This window comes from Cyanistes caeruleus, chromosome 3 (genome assembly GCF_971803275.1).
Source record: "Cyanistes caeruleus chromosome 3, bCyaCae1.hap1.1, whole genome shotgun sequence".
In the NCBI taxonomy this organism is placed as follows: Eukaryota; Metazoa; Chordata; class Aves; order Passeriformes; family Paridae; genus Cyanistes; species Cyanistes caeruleus.
Genome location: NC_141703.1, coordinates 14,284,780 through 14,305,173, shown reverse-complemented (window position 1 = coordinate 14,305,173; position 20,394 = coordinate 14,284,780). Strand labels below are relative to the sequence as shown.

The 20,394-nt window shown below is 39.1% G+C and overlaps 1 protein-coding gene across 3 annotated transcripts in view; it reads left to right on the top strand.

Annotated features, from left to right (window-relative positions):
• The window catches only part of PHEX (phosphate regulating endopeptidase X-linked), a 105,968-nt gene that overhangs the window by 30,906 nt on the left and 54,668 nt on the right, over positions 1–20,394 (top strand). For all 3 annotated transcript variants that reach the window (XM_086879907.1, XM_086879906.1, XM_023918494.2), the window contains exons 4-10: positions 1,700–1,786; positions 2,825–3,051; positions 6,209–6,277; positions 6,842–6,958; positions 9,691–9,774; positions 10,071–10,216; positions 16,146–16,239. In XM_086879907.1, coding sequence (XP_086736033.1) covers positions 1,700–1,786; positions 2,825–3,051; positions 6,209–6,277; positions 6,842–6,958; positions 9,691–9,774; positions 10,071–10,216; positions 16,146–16,239 — 824 coding nt within the window. The remainder of the gene's footprint in view (positions 1–1,699; positions 1,787–2,824; positions 3,052–6,208; positions 6,278–6,841; positions 6,959–9,690; positions 9,775–10,070; positions 10,217–16,145; positions 16,240–20,394) is intronic.

The window sequence follows — 20,394 nt, the reverse complement described above, 5'->3', positions numbered from 1 at the left end:
TATAGAGGATTAATTTATAATTTCTTTTAAAATGCCATTTAAAAAATGTGAACAGGTCTGATTATGCTGCTAAGAATTGTGCACACTGAACATATATATTGATGATTTGCATTATATATTATAATGCAAATACTATAAATTAGTATTTAATAAACTGGGAAATGATTGAGGATTCTCCAGAAGTATTCTTATGGAAAAATCTTACAACTAAAAGGCAATAAGCTCATTAAATCTCTTAAGGTCTAAGCAAAAGATTTGGGAAATGGGGTTTTTTTTGTTTGTTTGTTTGAGAAAAGGGATTGGAGGGAGTGGCATTTGGTCATCACTATGCTATTCCTTGAGTAATAAACAGTTTGAGGTCTGCATTATGGTCCCCTGAGTGCTCACATGAGCTGAGGTGGGGAATAGCTGAGAGGTGCAGCATGGCTAGTTCATCAGAGTGCTATGGAAATTTTGGGAAATAAGTGCTTTGAAATCCTACCTCAAGCAGTGAGCTCCTAATACTGAGAGAAGCTGTGCAAACCCAGGCTGTTGTCAGCTGTAGAACTGAGCAGTCACACCCACCTTTGCCTCCCAGGAGAGGAGGCATTGCAGGGTGGGCTCTGGCAGCTGCTGGACAGAGCAGGGCTGGAGAGCGAGCAGCTGCCACTGTTTGCAGGAGGGTGCTGCTTTTGGATGACAGTACCACCATCTCTTCAGTACTCTGTGTGTCCCCAGCCAGTCCTGGCAGAGGAATAACATTGCATTGACCCCGATCCAGCTCTGTGTGGGAGCTCTTTGGTCTTGCCATGGCTGGTGTTATGGAGTCTCAGTGGTTCACAGCATTCACAGGCCTCTGGGACTCTTGTGTTGCACTTTGTTCCCCGTTTTGTGTGGGCCATGCTTCTCAGCCCAGTTGCACTGTGCTGCCTCTGCTCATTTGAGACACAGAGCCCTGTGTGGTACTTTGGTGCAGGGAAGGGAGTCTTGAATTTTTCAAGGCTTTTTAGCTCTGGCTGAGCACACAACAGGAGGGACTTAATACCAGCAAAGCCACTCCTTCCAGTGGTCCTAGTAACAATAAGGCAAGGTTGTGCAGGACCTGCTTGGGTCCTGAAAAACCAGATGAGGTCCAGCAGAGTTTGCCAGCCCTGTTCCTGTGCTGTGCTCCAGAGTTACCTGCTTCTCTTGGCGGTGGAAGTGCTTGTGCTGTGCAATACCTGAGCTGACAGATCTCTCTGAAGCTCAGCTGCCTCTACATTTAGCCACAGTACTTCGTAGCTGCAGCTGCATCGTGGCTGATTTACAGTGTGCTCCTGGGATCCTGTAACCTCCGTTCGGTCCTGATTTCATAATGTACCAGCACCAGAAGCTGAGCCACTTGAAAAAATTCCTGACTCCCTGCTCTGTGTGTTGGTTCCCACCCTCACCCCATGACTGCCTGTCACCTCAGTTTGCTGAGGGTAGCTGGTTGTGAGGATGAGTAACAAGCTGCATCTGTCGTTTGGCTTTATATCAGTTCTCTTTAAAATAAAAAAATTAAAAATCCTTCTCAGTTGGGGATTGAAAAAGGTGCAATTATGTCTGTGCTACTGCTTAAGAAAGTACACATGGAGCCTCATACTTAATTAAACAAATGCTATGATTATACCAAATGCTGAAACAGGCAAACAGTGTCTACATTTCCAAAGTATTGAAAAAAATTATATGTTTTTTTCAGCATTGCTAGAGAAACCCGTCAGCAAAAGACGAGACAGTGAAGCTGTACAGAAGGCCAAGATCCTTTATGCATCCTGCATGAATGAGAGTAAGTGGGTTGATTTGAAGAGGCCATAGATGCATTCCCTGCATTTATAAAGGCAGGCTTTTTATCTCTCTGCAGAGCTCTGTGAAGCTCTGTGCAGATGCATGGATTTTGCTGATATGGATTCAACTGAATGCAGAGGGTCTTTTACACATCTGAAGCTGGCTTTTGAGGCCGAGATACACCCAGGCACAAGTTTTAGAGAAACCTTTGCTTGTCAGAACTGTGGAGAGATATTTATCTGTGTGAAAGGATGTTAAACTGTGCTCCAGGGTTGTCGGGTTAGTGCCTGGGGTTAGTAAATCAATGGAACCCTCTGATGAAATTCTCATACTGATATTTTCAAGAGCCTGTTGCTCATTATGTTCTACATTTCTCTGAATCTGTTTAATCAAAACACTTCCCCAGGGCTGGGTATAGACAGCCCTGAACTCTTTAGCTTTGGTGTCTGCATGTCAAGCAAGTTAGCCACATTTGCAGAGTGCTTTTCCTCAGCTTGTAAATGCTGCTGTAAGGTAATGTACAGTAATTCAGCACACGTCACTATCTTAGGTAAATGCAGAGGTGAAAGAAGGCTTGGAAGTCCCCTTTTTCCTTCTGACTTTTTCAGGATTCATTTCCTGCACAGTTTTCTTCCAGCATGGCCCGTCTGAGTGCCAGCAAGTGAGACAGCCTGCTCTACAGCCTTGGTGGCCCAGATGCTGTCCCTCTAGCTTTGATTATAGGCAATAACCCCCTCCCCAAACGGGATGTTTCTATGCTAGTTCCTGCAAGGAGTGTTTTTGTTTTTTTAAAATTTACCTAATTCCAATCTTTGCCTTTTTTGAAAGGCACTGACTTGCCTCTCTTATTCTTGATACAGACAAACAGGGTTTGACTTCTAGGCTGCTGTGCTCACAGGCAGAGCAGAGGCTTTGAGTTTCAGCTATTGTGATTGCCTTGCCTGGAAGTCAATTGATGCCAATAAATCTTTGTCTTGTGTGGCTGCAGCTGGACTTGAATTGTCTGGAATGTAATTGTTGTCACACTTTGACATTTCAGATAAAATTGAAAAAGCTGATGTGAAACCACTGTTAAGTATACTGAAGCATTCACCTTTCCGCTGGCCTGTGCTGGAATCCAATATTGGACCTGAAGGACTGTGGTCAGAAAGGAGGTTCAGCTTAGTCCAAGCCTTGGCAACTCTTCGTGGCCAATACAGCAGCTCTGTCTTTATCCGTTTGTACGTGGCTGCTGATGACAAAATCTCCAATCGCTACATCCTGAAGGTAAAGTATAGCATTTCTAATAGGGTACTTTGCATGGTCTTTTATGGTCTCTTTTTAAAAAATACATTTACATACCAAATGTTTACATTTGATTGCTGTTGTTATTATCTACTGGGTTACAGATGTATGTAGGTGCCAGTTTATGGGAATGTAGAAACCACTAGCAACCACATGCTATTGAAAAATATTTCTGTACAGGTTTTCTTCTTTCAAATGGAAAAAAACCCATAAAAATGTCCCAGTAGACCAATAGCCAGGGTCTATGTGCATGAGAATAGGAAGTCAATATCTAATTCTGTGTGCTGCTTATGACTCATCAGTTGCATGAAGAATGCTTTTTTTGTCTGTGAGGATGAAAAATGGGACATAAGTAGCAGATATTTTGAACTTGACCTGTTTTTCTTGAGATGGAAACACTTAATCTGGTGCTTATACAGCACCTCACAGCACAGATTTATCTCTTGTGCTTTTAAACATGAAATAAGAGAATTCACCTTTTTCCTGAAATGCTATTGCTTTTAGACCAAAACATTACCAATTTGTTAACAGTGCATGGCATTACACAACAGTTTAATGAGAAAAAGACTCAAGAAATGTTGTCTCCCTTTAGTCTGACAAAACTCCAGATATAATTGTATAACTGTGGCAAGACTGAGTGCCTGGGCCAAATGCATTGTTGTTTAAGAACTTCAGATGAGTAGCCAAAGCAGACCCACCCTCCATGACTACAAGAAAAATAATCCATGAAGGCAAGAGAGAAGGAAAAAATGAGAATGTTATGATGGCATTAATCACAGCAAAACAGGACCTATGATCCTTATTTTGCTAATGTCTTGTCTGTATGTAGGAATGTAGCCAAGAATACACTGTATTTAGGGACTGTGGTGGTACTGGAGTGGATGTCAGTTCTTCCATATGTCTTTTGACTGAGGTATTTAACTGGCATAAAGTCGAAGAGTAACTCTTCCCCATCTCTAGGACATTTTCCTGGATAATCAACAGCAGATCATCAGTTTGCTGTATTAAAGATGTCATTCTGCTATGATGCTGTTGAGATCCTGTCAATTTTCTTCAGCTGGAGACTCAAAAGAACTGAAGCAGTAGAATCAGGGAGATATTTATTTGGGTATCTCCTGTCATAATATTTGAGTTCAAGTCACCTGTCAGCAAATGGCTGGGCATCCTCACTGCTGGTCTCTTGGAAATGATTTATAACCAGCAGTACCTTCATTCACTATGCTTAGGGGTGCCTAGGAATTAAATATCTAACTGAAGCTCCACATGCTGTGAATAACATATTATTCTGTAGGGTATTCTGATGTTAATTTGATTTGGACCTTGATCTGCAGAATGCATCAGCTAGTGCTCTACTTTGTCCATGTTTTAACAAATTCCCTTGGGTGTAGATATACCACAGATTATTTCAATATACTTGTGAAAATGGGTTTATTGCAAAATTCTCTTTGCTCAGCATTGCAAAATCATCAATGGATCCTGAAAGAAGTGGAAACTCCAATTAAAACTTTGTTCAGCATTCAGCATTATATTTTTTTTTTCCTCATGAGTGCTGAAGCAGTTGGTTAACATTTTTTTGTTTATTTCTCATATTTGTGCTCTCTTGATTTAATGTGCTATCAAATCTAATTCTTAAGACTCAAGGAATTTGAATGAGCATTTAATGTAACAGTCACATAATTGAAATTCCCCAAATGATCTGAAGTTAACTATTGCAAAGACACATGTACAAAAAACATAAGAGTATATTCTTTTTGCATCATTGTGCTGAGCAAAGGAAGTGATGATGTTTTTCAAAGAATGAGAGTTGCGCTGAGCATTACAATTACTCCTTTTTGAAGATGGTTTGTTTTATTTGTTTATGGTATATTTTAAAGGTTGTGACTATCAGCTAATAGAGGAAAAGATTACATTTATTCACTTTAACTATTATTATTAACTATTATTATTAATTATTCACTTTAAAACTTAAAAGTTTTATTTATTTGTTACATGTAGAAAATGTGAAATATAGATCACTTAACCTGAAGTATTTAGATAAAAAGGACTTATATGAATTCTATGAGTAAATACAATCTATTGTCACTAGACTTATTTTTAAAAGCAATTTAAAACCAAAAATGTTTAAAACATAAAGCAGTTGTTTCTTCTCTGATCAGTAGCTTATTCAAAGTTTGGAAGCTGTTTGATTGAAGTTTTCAGCTTTGGCTTCCATACCTTAACCTAACTTGATCACATTGAAAAATTCTGGGAAATCTCAGTTCCCAGTAATAATTATAAAATATATGCTACATAGTGAGTTTTTCCTCATTAAGAATTTGAAATAGTATGCAAATGTTCCTATGTAGATGTTTCACTTGATATACTTAAATGCATATCTCAAACATTCAGGCCTGATTCCAATGTTAGGGTGAATGTAGACCAGAAAACCTGATCCACGTTTAGATTGAAAAGATAAGTGAATGTCAAAGATCCATATGCCTTTAACTAAAGTACTGAGTACAGAGCAATATCCTGTGCATGCAATCCTGGCTGGTAGTCACTTCAGTTTCAATTCATCTTTCAAAAGACTGAGTACAGCACCCAGTGCTGTCTAGGGTGAAGCTCAAAAGTGTAACCTCAGTTTCAGTCAAAAAAACCTAGTGATGCTTCCCAGACAGACAGACAGGCCTGCTCCACACCTCAGGGACATTTGGTGCAAACACTGGACTGTTGTGGGCTCAAGATGACTTTTGTACCCCTGAAATAGGCATAGGATGGATGTATGGTCATCAGCACCAATGATTTGATACTGTAGACACAGTCCTTTTGCATTTTCTACTCATTGTTGTAAGCTGTTTTTAACACCTAAATCACACCTGTGACCCTTTTCTCTAGGTGGCTTAGCTATTGCAGGGGTCATCTGAGGCTCCCCAGGTCACAGTAATGTGATTTAGTTAATACCTGTCAGCACAGCATAACATTTTCCTGTTGTTTTTGAAATCCTGTTGAACTCAGACTGGTGCAGCATTTTATAGTAGATATTTGCACACAACTACCATAATTGTCAGAAAAATATGAACCCTTCCAAAGTTGTGTATCAGTTTATCTTTGAATCTGATGAATTTAGCTGTTAATTGCTACTTTGTGTTGTTTTTAACAGCTTGATCAAGCAAGCCTCTCTCTGGCATCTCGAGAGGATTACCTAGAAAATACCACAGAAGCCAAATCTGTAAGTATTGTCAGCTGGAAAATAGAGCCATCATTTCCCTCCTCATCTTTTTTCATTGCTGGTTTTGCTTTGTTAAGCTCCAAACTGAGAAAGGGTTGTGTTTTTTTTGGATTTGACTTTTTCAGGGTATCTAGCAGAAAACACCACTTCTATCAAAACATTCTTGCAAAATCTCTTAAATGAAGCTTGCACTTGCATACAAGTACTTCTGTCCCATAGTAGTTACTGTCTTGGTTGGCCAAAAATACTGGTGTACATCTTTATACATTGTCTAATCTATCTGTAAGAGCTGAAAGTTGTCAGTCTAATGCAGAACTGTCATTTGCATTTCCTGAGATTTGTACTCCCTGAACCACAGCAGTTATCTCTTTCATGCATGGTAGTTTTACAGTGGTTTTTCTCCTTTTTAACTTGCTTGGCATTCAAGGTAAGGAAAGCACAACCTTGTTCCTAAAGCATGAAAGTTTTATACTCCTTCCTATAGCTGGGCATTTCAGGTCTACTGCTACAATTCTACTCAAGAGCAAATCCTGTTGTCATTTCAGTCTTTCTCTTTCTTTGCAGTACCGAGATGCCTTTTTGCAGTTCATGGTTGATACAGCAGTGCTTCTGGGTGCAAATGCCTCCCGAGCCGAATCTGATATGAAATCAGTTCTAAAATTGGAAGTTAAAATAGCAGAGGTTGGTAATTTAATATAATCCTTTCTCAAAGTGAAAAGCCATTATATCAACAGCGTTAACAATAGGGATTTTAGAAGCAGAAGGAAAGGAGCAAATCCTGATGAAGAAAGGAAAAATGATATTTCTCTCTTAGTTAATTGTTAAATTGTAAATTTTATTCTCAGAGAAAAAACATTAGCCAAATGCCCCTGGTGTTTTAAATTGTAATGTCAGCCAGGCTGACCAGAGGCAAACCTGGGGGTGGCATGGCAATGTTTAAATGATGGTGTCCTTTGGTTTGCCATCTCAGTGGAGGTGGGGGATGGAGATCCATATGGCAACACAAATACAGGGGTTGTTGATGTGTTAGAAACTGTGGAAGTGCCTGAGGATTGTCCCATAGGAATTAGGACTTCTCCTGAAAAGGTGATGAGATCAATATCCCAGCTGAAGTTCATCTACACCAGCTCACTGGTACCCACTAGGCAGCTGGAAAAATATGATATAACTCAAGACCTTACATGTCTTTTCCACCCTAAGTGATTCTATAATTTTGAAGTCGTGTAGATTCTGAGCTCCTGCTGTGCATTTGTGTTGAGATTATATTATTCTGTTGTTTAAGAAGCAGGCTGGGCTGATTCTCTGTGGAACAGTCTAAAAGCAGTGCATGACTGAGGTGGGATATTGGATCTTGGTGATGAGAGATTGGTGTTCACAGCTGTACCAACCTCAGCTCCAAAAGTGTGTTCATGGAGTAGTCTGGGAGTGTGGATGGAAAACTCACGAGTTTCAATTTAGGGGATCAATTTAATTTAGTAAAGCTAAGAGTATTTAAATCTGGTACTTGATTCTGACATTTACTTGGTTACATTTTTGTTCCCTTGTGGAGTTTAATTTATGCCACAGGATTATTTCAGGTTGGAGGAGTGGTTTTCATTCTCTATATCTCTGTTTCAGTGTGGCTGCTACAGGAATCCCACTGCTTGTTAATGGTGTGTTTGTACAGAAATGAGGGCCACCCCCAATAGTAGCCAATCAGTGTTTCCATTTCTCTGCTGAAAGGAAAGAAATTTTGTCAAATGTCTAAGCCAAGCCCAATATTCATTTTCAGTTACTTAACATGGATGGGCTAATGCACAAATACTTCCTTGTGACCCATCACACTTGAAAAACAGTAAATATTTCTTCTGTTTATCAGTGATGACATAAGATGATGTATCCTTAGCTCTGGTAGCTCTAATGCTTTGCTTAACAAGTGTCTTACAGAGCATTAATCTACAAAATATGTAAGTGAAGCTGCCATGTAAGATGACATGGATCATGTAACAACCCTCAGCATCAGTAGTGCACATCATTATGCAGCAAGCCATGCTTGCTTACAGTTTCTTTTAGTAAGAATAATCCTCCTAATATCTGTCCTAATATTAGGCATGAGCCAATGGACTTGGTTGCATAAACCCTAATAAACATAATGATTATGTAAGCATCTTACTGTGATGTCACTGTTTGTCACTGGAGGTTCTACCGTGTCCTGTGTTCCTCTTCATTTTTTTCAAATAAACATATTTAATGGAGAATTCTATGCTCAGGAAGAGGCAGCAAGAATACTTTGGATATAGGAAGGAGTGGCATGTTTTGAGAGAGCTTGTTGTGTACAAGGAATTTTTTTATTAAGTTTGAATCACTGGAGCAAGAGGGAAAGTTTTGAGAGTAAGGGAGTAAATGGCTTCAAGAAGTGTTTAAAGATTTTTCAGATAAATGGAATTTGCAGAAAGGGAAAAGAAAGTAATTTTTTTTTCCTCTATGGTTTGAGCAATATTAAAACCATAAGCAGTTACTGGAGAATTTTGGTTGGAGAAGTGCCAGCTGTCTGGTTTGTCTGGCATCAATCTCTGTCCTTTAGGCTGCCCAGCATACAGCCTGTTGTATAGGATTTGCCTTACAGCAGGGCTGGAATTGCCATCTGGAATTTTTGTTTCTCTTGAACACTGAGAAAATTTTGAGCTATACCTTGTACTTTGTTTTCCTATTATGAACCACAGGGCTTCTTGGAGACTGCGTGTCCTTCTTGTCAGTTATAAAAGGACTTGCTTCATATTTAGGATTTCTTATGCTGTATCCTTGCTGCAGAGCAACTTGAGATTGGGTCCTCTGGTCACCCAGATGAGAGGCCTGGCTGGGGAATGCTTTATTCATATTATTTATGTCTGGCCTATATTCTCAGGCTTCCTGCTATGGAAATCAGGATGATGGGGTGAAATAAGGAGAAGCTTGTTCAGAGGAGAATCTGGCTGTTCCCCCAGGTGGAGTAAAGAACACATTCAAATCCAAGACATGAGATGCACTTCCAGTTATGAAGATGCACCTATCTCAGATTTGACCTATTAAATCTGAAGTTGGCTTCTACATGATAGGAAGGAATGAATGAGTATGAATAGTCAAGGTGTACTTTTATCTTTTATGTATTAACATGTCTTTCCTTAGCATAATCAGAGTTAAATCTATCTAATAAGTCCAAAGAAGACATGCAGCTCAATAAATTTCCCAGTAATGAGTTAAACATAAAAGGAACTATGTTCCATTTCTTCTATTTAAATGCAGTCCTCAGAAATGGAGGTTAATGCCATAGATGCTTGGAAAATCGGTGGTGAGTTATTTCTGCACTGGGATTATGAAGGATGGTAATGACATAAGAGTCCCTGCAAGATAAACCTTGTTTTGATGTTTTTTTGCATTTTTTTTCTCTTCACCAGATCATGATTCCATATGAAAATCGAACAAGTGAGGTGATGTACAATAAAATGAACATCTCAGAGCTTAGTGCCATGATTCCACAGGTTGGTTTGGTATAACTGAAAAATTATTCTTTAATATCTGACCTGTATAATTAAAACTGTCTTTAGTGTTCAGAGCAGCATGTTAAAGAAGTATCATTAGGAATGTGTGTGCTCATTCTTTTAAATACAATTCCAACTTTAATGAGGATTCAAAACATATGTAATGACAAAGTGCAATACTTTCTAAGTTTTTAATAAGTAAAGCATTGAAACCATTAGTTTTAAAGGTGTAACTTAGTTAATAAATCATCTCTCTTCATAATCTGCTTTAACCAGCCTTCTCTTTGTCATTGCAGTTTGACTGGCTGGGATACATCAAGAAGGTGATTGACAGCAAACTCTATCCTGAGCTTAAAGATATAGGTCCTTCAGAAAATGTGATTGTCCGTGTTCCCCAGTACTTCAAAGATCTATTCAGGATACTAGAAAATGAAAGGAAAAAGTAAGGATCCTATGATGGTTTCATCCAAACTCACAAGGGGACATCAAATGCTGGGCTTTTTCTATTTTTTTTTTTTCCCATGAGTTTCAGCTATTCTTGGAATCAAGTCTCTAGGCAAACAGTCTGTTTGGTTTTGTCTGAATGAGGATTTAGATATTACCTTGTGCACAGGAAGAGAATTTTTAGTTTCAGCACCTTTCTTCTATGGTTAACACAGGTTGCAGTAAAGCTGCTCTTTCCAGATGCATTCAGCATCTCTTACTTGTATAGGGTCTTGTATCTTGTGAAATCCCTTACACCTGTAGAACATAAATCTGTAAAATGCAGGTAGGTCAGATGAAACACAGCAGATGTGCTTTGCACAGGGAAGCAAGACAGCTTTGGGCAGTGATGAAGAACTGACATCCCATTTGAAATATCCTTACTGATAACATCTAAGGGATTTCTGATAATTTGTTCTCTGAGGCATGTTACTGAAATTTAAAATAAATTTTGTTAGGATATTGTCTCCAAATATCAATCTCCACTGATTGTACAGTATGGCCACAGCCAAATGTATTTCAGGAAAAAAAAGACAAAAATTATTCTCATATTGTTGCTCTGTGTCTCTAGAGATGGAATGCTTACATTAATTCACAGTACCTGTAAAAATAGCACAGAAATCAAACAATTAGAAAAATAAAAATTCTTGATTTGCCTACAGATCATCAAATATCCCTGCTTTAAAAGGATTCAGGTAAGTACCATTACTGCCACCAATATTAATCTATTGAAGAAAGTTTTTAAAATTATTTGGGCTGCCCCTGCTTCCTAACTTAAAGTTTGTTACATCAGTGGGTATAAATGTGTGACTTAGAGGGTTCATATCTAGCAAGATAACTGGGAATTAGTTATTCCCTGCATACAAATACACTTACATGCAAATATATTCTGTAACTACAGAGTAAATACCTGGAGACTTTTTCCATTAGTTTCTTATTCAAGGAAAATCTGAGTATTCAAGAGAACTTAAGCCAGCCTGTGTGTTATGGCAGAAGGAGGCTGGAGTAATGACCAGAAATAATTGCAATGCCTGTCTTTAGCAAACTCAAGACCAGGTTTTTGACCTCACAGGTCAGGGGGAGAGGGTGAGCAAAAAAAAATTCCAGTATATTCATACTACATTTGTTATAGGTGTTAATGGCTTAGGCATTTTATGCCCAGTCTTGTCCTAAGAAATTTGCTTCATGAAGTGTTAGAATGGCAAATAGCGCTAAACTGAACCCAAGAAGGCTTCAAATTCTTGTATGTAAAATGTATCCAAACAGCTCAGGCATGATAACCAAAATCATGTTTATCTATTAGGTGATAATGTTCATTACTTAAAATGTCAGAGTCTGCTCCAGATGTAACCTTGCTATCTGGCCTGAGAAAATTAGGAAATCATCTCAATGTGAACTCATAACAATGAGGTCTCAACATTTTAGGGTGAGCCCTGAAAGCTTAACGAGGATATTTTCTTTTAGGTAATCTCATTTGTCATTCTCCATATGACATTTTAAAGATTTATTTAATGTAAACAACATGAATTTGATTTGTTACTGTAAATATTTAGACCTGAAATTCCTAGAAAAGCATTTCAAAGTTTTAGATTTGCTTCAGTGTTCGTAATGGGAATTACCCATTTATTCCAGTGCCTTCTGTGTCCTCTTCCCAAATGAGCACCCTGCTAGCCTGGGTACTATTTAAAATGTCACATAAAGATGGCTCATGCCGTTGTATTTTATCCAGTGATCTGGTAAAGTATTTTATGATGTTTGTTTCAGGAGGAAAGAATGGAGTGAAAATTAAATCTGGCTACAGAAGCAGTTTGTGTTGGAGGTGACAAGTTGTACCAATTCACAATCCCTATATTAAAAATTTCTCCTTCAGAGAACCTTCTGAGCAATCTTGAATTGTGAAATCATTCACAGGGTAATATTACTAGAAGAGAGGACAGTGCCATGGTGCAGCATGAATTTAGCAGAATTTTACTTAACTGCATATAATCAAGTTACTGTGTGGAGCTTGAAACAGCTTGGTCCACAGGTCAGTCTGAAGTCCTCAGGCCAGGGCACTGCTGGGACTCCAGCACAGGAGCTGGGCTCTAATAGTGACCTTCCCAAGAAGCTCACCACCAGCCTGCAGGAGTTCCCATCAGCTTGGGGATAGCTAGCCATAGGCATGTCAGGTGCTGAAGTAAGTCACGCCTTTGTAAGTGTCTTTAGGGATTTCTTCAGCTTTTTGGTGTATTAATTCATTTTTAATGGGGTTTATCTCTATTTCAGAAGGAAGAGATGTGTGTATGTAGCAGTGATGTAAATGAGCAATGGCAGAGCTCCAGTGTAGCTGTGCTATGGGAGGGGGGAGATAGAACTGTGCTGGCACTAATTGGGAGCTTAAATCCCTTCCCTGTGTGCTGGTGCTTTATGTGAGCCGTAAATAGGATACTATAAATTGCATCATTTCTGGAGATCTTTGCAGCTGTTGAAAGAAGCAGCTTTATCATTCTCATAGATCTCAGAATGCATAATTAGTTTCACAGTATCGTAGAGTGGTTTGGGTTGGAAGGGACCCTATAGATTGCCTTGATTTAACACCCCTGCCACAAGCAGGGACACCTTGCACTAGGCTGGGTTGCTCAGAGCCCCATTTTGATAACCCTCCCTCAAGGGCAAGGGCAGCCTGACCTTGAACACTTTCAGGGATGGGGCATCCACAGCTTCATTGGACAACCTATTCAGTGCCTCAGCTCCCTCAAAGTAAAGAATTTCCTCCTAATAGCTGATAAATCTATCCTTTTCCAGTCTAAAGCCAGCCCCCTTGTCTTATCTCTATATGTTCTTGCATGTAAAATGTACTTCTCCAGCTTTCTTCTAGGCCCCTTTTCCTTTGTTTTACCTTCCCATATCTCTGTAGTATGGGACTATTAATTGAAAAGAACTCTAATTCACATAGCTTATGAGGAATTTTCTTCAGAGATGGATGGAGGCACTAGATCTCTTTTCTGGCCTTAGTCTCCATCTGAAAAATTTGAGAAGTTACGATAATTTATCTTGAATTAGTGCCTTTAGCAACAGAGGCAAAAGTTTTTCAGTACTTATAATTTGATTTGTGACTCAGTTCTGAATACAATTTTCAAACAGATTTAAAATTTGTGAAAGAGATCTTTTTCTTAAAATGTCAATTAATTTTTCCACCTATCTCATATTAAATCTGTCCTCTTTAATTACTACCATGTCTGTTGATTAAAATATTGCAAACTCACAGAATTTTACATGAGCAACCTACTTTATTCTGAGACAGGACAGAAAGTACTTTAGTAAATATTCATAAGTGCTGGTATAATTTTAACTGTCCTAGCAAACAATCTCTCTACCACTTCCTTTGGGAGTGTGTGTCACAATAAGGGTTGTACTGGTTAAAAGTGAGCCTACACTTTCTGCAACAGGCATTTGGAAGTTAAAATAGAGTGTGCTCCTCTGAAAGGTTAGAACAACAGTCTGATCTCATTGAAAGAGCAGACAGGATTTTTATGTTTTATTTGTGTACTGGATTTTGCTCCATGTGGAGAGATTAACTTCTCTGAGCCTCAGTGAATTTATTTGTGAAACTGGGATGAAAATTACCCCAAGATCTGCACTGTAGTAACTTTATTAGCAAAGTGTCAGTTTTTAAGCCAACTGAAGACAACCAAATTATTTGAAGTTTGCATAGTTAGCCCAAAATGTAAAATAATTATCCCCCCAATAGGTAAACAAATTCAGGTAAATTACTATTTTATTTTGTTTTGAAAAACAAGCTAAAGCACACTGTGCTTCAAAGATGTGACAACAAACCTCCTCAACCTTTCAACCTGTTGCCCACCCCCCCATTAAGGAGCACTCAAGCTGAACCTCCCTATTGTTTAATACATTGTGGATTCTATTATGGTTGCAATCTTTTGAGAGCCAGCCTGTGTGAATTTCAGTCTTTCATTCACTACCAGGCTGAGAGAGGTTTCCCAACTCAAATGTAAGGACAAACATCTCTGTGTGAAAACAAGTACACAGAAGAGAGTATTGATTTTGTTTTTGATGCTGATTAAGTACCAAATTGTAATATATAATTGGTGTGTGATAGTGATTTATTTAGCTAAGGATTTTACCTAAGACTTTTGATTGAAAGCAAATCTTTAACCTTTTAATCTGTGAGATTTGTATAAATGCTACAGAAGTTGTTACAGCTGGATATTTTTCAGCTCTGCTGAAATACCTGATGCAGGTATTGTTGTGAGGTTTCTGGAGTTCATGTCATTTACCAAAACAATGAGAGCTGAGTGCTTTTAGGATGCTTCACTTGTCAATGAGTGAGAAAATTCCACATTGTCAGAAACTTGTTAAGAGAAAAATCTAAACTTTGTGGCATTTCTTAGGTTGAAATGAATTTTTAATGATCCTAAACATTATCTTAAAATGGTGTGATTATCTAAACAGAGCTAACTATTCTGGCTTTTGTGACATGTACTGTCTTATAAATGCACATTATTCATGCTAAAAAATCTTTTTCAGATGTGTTTTACAATTATTTTGGGCATTTAGATGCACTTTTGAGTATATCTGTGTACTAAAAGAGGGAATATACCCGGTGTGAGAGGTGCAACAACACATCTTGAGCTGAAGGCTTTGTGTGGGTGGGCTGGAGCTCAGTTAGAGGCAAAACTGAAGTTACGTCTCAAGCAACTGCTGCTGTCAAGACATGCCTACAAAGTGTATTTCCAAGGTGTTATGATTCAGAGGAGAGAACTGTTTGGGATGTGTCTCTAAGCTAATGGAGTGACACTGTAGCAACAGCTGCATTGCCCCACACTTACAGCAATGGAAGATTGCAGAAATGGGACTTTTAGAGGGGTGGGAGTTGTTCAGACAGTCCATAGCAGCACCCTCAGTTGTATAGAAGCCACTTTCCTATCTACAGAGAAGTCTATGGCCTAAGTAAAAAATGTTATGTATATCCCAGTGGGGAACAAATAACATTTGAATATCCTAGCTTTGAAGCAATGACTATCCTCGAAAAATGTGTCATGTATAAAAGAAGATGAGAATAAGTGTAGGCCATTGTTGGACTTGTTTTGAGACTGTTTGAATTGCGTATTTCAGAATGAACCTTTAGCTCATACAGCCTCTGCTGAACATGGAAAGAGATCAATCTAGGCTGGATAAATACTCCAGTCAGGTGCCCAGAATTTTAGAAAAGGGGCATAGATACCAGATCTCCTGGGAATTTTAAACAAGCTCTTTCTTGATCTCTCAGCCTCGATTCTCATAAGATTTTTATTACTGACACTTCTCTTTTTTTTGGTATTTCAATTATCTATCTGACAAAATAGGAATGGTAATACTTTAATAACTTTGTGAAGAATAGAATTTTTCAAAGCATATTGATAACTTCTAATGCAAGATACAAATATGAGATAATGAGAGTATATATGGGATGGACTGTTATCTGTTCTGTTGCCATTTATGTGCCCTACTAATGAGGGGAGATAAAATTCACTTTGATCTACAAAAGAAAAAAACAGTTAATCTCTGGATAGAACTTTGATGTAACTATTATTATAACATAATTTTGCCACTTCTAAGGAAAATGAAAGCTGCCTTTTGGAAAAAAAATTACCTAGAAATGACATACTAGGTGATTGACCTGTTATAAATAATCCCTAGAAGATGGTTACTATAGGGAAATTATATATTAAATGGCTGCAATCATACAGATTCTCCTGTGTAATTGAGATTTATCAATTTGGCCATCATTCATTAATTTTTAAGGTGAAATTTCCACCTTATAATAGTATGTAGAGCTATTTCTGTGAATGCTTTGTGGTACATCATATGTGTTTACATGCCTGATAAAAATATGCCTGATTTAACAGGACTCTTGCCAATTACCTGGTATGGAGGATGGTTTATTCAAGGTTATTTAACCTCAGTAGACGTTTTCAGTATCGGTGGCTGGAGTTTTCTCGGGTAAGTTATACTTTCATAGCATTTGCAAGGGTCCTAGTGTTGACACTATTGGTTTCCTTTATAGTTGCTTATACCTTTGCAAAACACAAAATGCTTTCCATGCTGGATAAATTTCTTGAATAAACTTTTTTTTTTTTAAGATGACCTCTTAAACAATTGATGCACATATTTTTGTGTATGACACTAAGACTTTTATATGATGCTAGAATGACACTAAGACAAAAAAGTCTTTTAGATGGTGTTAAAGAGGTTTTGAAACCTCTCCTTTAAAAAATGTAGTCTTGTTTTGAGGAATTAGACTATGTGGGCTGTGACATTCAGGCCAAACCTTTTGACCAAAATCTAAGCTTTTGCCCCAGTGTGAATACAGCTCCAGTAAACCAGAAGTCTAGGATTTCACCTTTTTAAAGCTTACTCAAAGCTCTCCCATGCTCTAATGCCAACATTACATGAGCTCTAGTACAAGGATACCCAGCCATTTCCACAGAGAAGATGATCAAATGCCTTCCAGCTTGGGATTGCAGAAGAACCAGAAAACTGCCACAAGCTGTGAGAGCAGAATTAACTATCTATTCAGTAATATGGGCGTTTATGTAAAACACATACATTTGATTAGGTGAACGCTGAATAGAAAGCCACCTTGGTAATCATGTGGGCAGTGTGAGGGCTCCTTGAGTATACCAAGGATGAAACTGAAACTGAATGGTACTTTGTCTTGTGTCTAAGCTACTTTGGATGGTGAATTTGGCTTGCCATTATGAAAATTGGCTGACAACAGGAGGCTAGAATGGTGCAGGAGGTGTGGGTGTTTTGTCCTCCCTGGTGAGGCATGCAGGTCACTAATTAAAGAACCTATACTCTTTTTCCTTGAGTAATACTGGTATAGTTCTGAGTTGATCACATACCTAAAAATAAACTCTGATAGCATGATGAAACTACACAGGAAAGGCAGCCTCTTGTACTTCTGAGATCATATTCAAAATAGTAATGTTAAAGATGCTATTTTCTTCATGTAAAATATGTGAAACTGGCTGTCAGAAGCACAGTGACAAGTTTGTAGGTGTCCCCTCCTGGGACATTCCTTGCTAGTCAGGTAAAATACATCGATGGCTATCAGCCAGTCTGTAGAATAATACTGAGTTACATTGGGTTCTATAATGGCCAGAAAAAATCTTCAAAGGAAACATTAAGCTTTGGATACTGTGCATTTTAATATGGTAACTGGCTACTGTCACATCTCTGGAATGTAGAAGCTTGAGGAGAAATAGAATTCAAAGTGATTCAGTGCTTATTAATAATCTCATCAAGGACGTCATAGAATTCCAGAATGGGTCAGATTTGAAGGGACCACAATGGGGTCATCTGGTCCAATCTCCCTGCTCAAGGAGGGTCATCCCAGAGCACATGGCACAGGATTGTGTCCAGATGGTTTTTGAACATCCCCAGTGAAGGAGACTCCACACCCTCTCTGGGTAATCTGTGCCAGTGCTCGTTCACTGCATAGGGAAGAAATTCTTTATGTTCAGGTGGAATTTCCTGTGCATCTGGTTCTGCCTCTGGTTCTATTGCTCAGCATCACAGAAAAGAGCCTCCAAAGGGCTCCAACCTCTTGGCACCTCCCCTTCAGATACTTTTAAACAGTGATGGGTTTCCCTCTCAGTTATCTCTTCTCAAGGCTGAACAGGTCCAGCTCACTCAGACTTTCCTCATAAGAGAGATGTTCCAGTCCCTTCATCCTTGTTTCCCTTCACTGGATCTGCTCCAGGAGCTCCATGCCTGTCCTGTCCTGAGGGGCCCAGAGCTGGGCACAGCACTCCAGACACGCCTCACTGGGGCTCAGTGGAGGGGCAGGATCAGCTCCCTGACCTGCTGGCAGAGCTGTCCCTAATGCACCCCAGGATCCCCCTGGCCCTCCTGGCCCCCAGGGCACTGCTGGCTCATGGACAGCTCATTGTCCACCAGGACCCCCAGGCCCTTCTCTGCAGAGCTGCTCCAGCAGGTCGGCCCCAGCCCGTGCTGGTGCCTGGGGTTGTCCTTCCCCAGGGCAGGAGCCTGCATTTGCCTTTTCTGAATTTCAGACCATTCCTCTCCCATCTCTCCAGCCTGTCCAGGCCCCTCTGAAGGGCTGCCCAGCTCTCGGGGGAATCGGCCTCTCCTCCCAGCTCTGTGCCATCAGTGAACTCGCTGAGGAGGCCTCTGCCCCCCCGCCAAGTCACTGATGAGTAAGTTAAACAATATTGGCCATGTAAATGGCTGTGAAAGCTTAAAGCACAGTAAAAGCAGTGAATCAGCAACTCATTCCTGTTATCTGCCCCTGGGACCTGGAGATGGAGAGTTAGGTGAGTGAAGTAAACAGCAGTAGCTAATAGTTAACAGGTGAAGTTAATTGGACTAAACAGCTCAGTGGAACTGACTTCACAGGTCAATAGAAAGGACATGAGGAATGAAGTCCAAGGTGTTGGACTCATCTATTGTTGAATAGTTTGTCTAGTCAGAGGATGGAAAACTAGAGGCACTTTAGAATCATAGAAAGGACACACCAACCCCTTGCCAGGTAAGTGAATAAAACATTGAATTGCTACTAAAAAGATATGACCATGAGATAGATCAGTGACCGTTAAAGGAAAAGGTGTATTTTATACACTCATTGCTTCATTAATTCAGTCAGCATCAACCATCACAAGCAAACTATTTTTTTTCACCAGGTTCTCATTTTCTATTGGTGCCTTTTATACCTTGTATGTAGAAATCTTGGCACTAGGGCTTTAAGATTTTTGCAAGGAGAAGGAAAATGATGAGACTTTAAAAAAACTTCAGGTTTAGAAATGGGAAAAACCTGCTGACTCTAGAGAAAGTGCTTTGAGTACCACACCAGCAACTCTCAGCAACTCCTCTGCAGTGGCACTTTGAAACCTTGTAAATGTGCAGTGGCACCTGGGGAAGAGGTTGGTTAATTGTGTCGTGAAGCTCTGAATTGACTGGGAGGGCTTGAAACCTGCTATTTATAGCCACTGTTACTACCTGAAGTACTGTGTTTTAGAGTGGTACATTAATATTAGGAGGACCATTTGAGGGAGTTCCTGTTGGCTGTTGTAACATAAATATCAATAAAACAGCTGTGATATAATCTCTTCCTCTCAGCTCTATTTTTATTGGTCTCGCAGTCTGTGCTGCCTTTATATCCTCCTTACAGTCAAGCCTCCCTCAAAGTAATGATAATTATTATGTTGTAATAATAGTATGTCACAGTCTAAAAGCCAGCTCTGTCTCCTGATATTTCTATGGCTGATGCTTACTCACAGCTTTTGGAAGGAATTTCAAGCTCTGATGACTAATGCCATAATTTCCCTCCTTCCCCATGCATCAGGAAAAAGCTCCATTGTGGGTTTACTCTGACCCCAGAGAGAATTTTTCTTCTCTTTTGTTCTTATCTTTTTACAGTGTTTTGTTGTGTTATGTATAAAGGTTGAAGAATTTAGAAAAGGAGTTGATTGTCAAATTTGGATCTGTTTAGAAAAAATATCACCTTATTATGTATTGGTTTGACTAATAGGGTTTTCTTTTAGAAGCAGAGTACTCTCTGCCATAGAAAATCTATTACTGCATATACAGTATTAATAAAAAGCGTTTGGAAATGCAATTCACTGGTGTATTTAAGTGTGAGTCATTGATTATCCTTAATTAGAGACAATATGATAGGGAAAATCAATCTTTGAACTACCAAAATATCTCACCTTCGATAGCTGAGGGTTAAGCTGCTCTGGAATTTTCCAGTGAAATATTTTCCTGTTGGAAAGAGACAAATCCAAACCCTTCAGTTTTGCTGAACATGTAATCTTGTGCTAAAAGGAGGAGAATAACGGTAAAAAGAAAGGGCTCAGAAACTGCAAAATTGGTGCTTAAGAGGCTTTTATAATCTGTGAGAGGCCAGAATCCCTATCCCACCTGCTCTGGTTTGAGGCTGACTGTACTCTGCCTTTACACAGCTGTCAGGTGTTAACTGCTGGACTGGGATTATGCTTGTTCTCTGTGGAAAAGCTTAAAAAGTTCCTTAAGTGGAAAGAGAAAACTTTGTACCTTGAAAATAACAAAAGTTTCTTAAATCAGCACTGCTTATTGCTCACATGGACCCATCTTCTATCTTGTTGTGTGCAG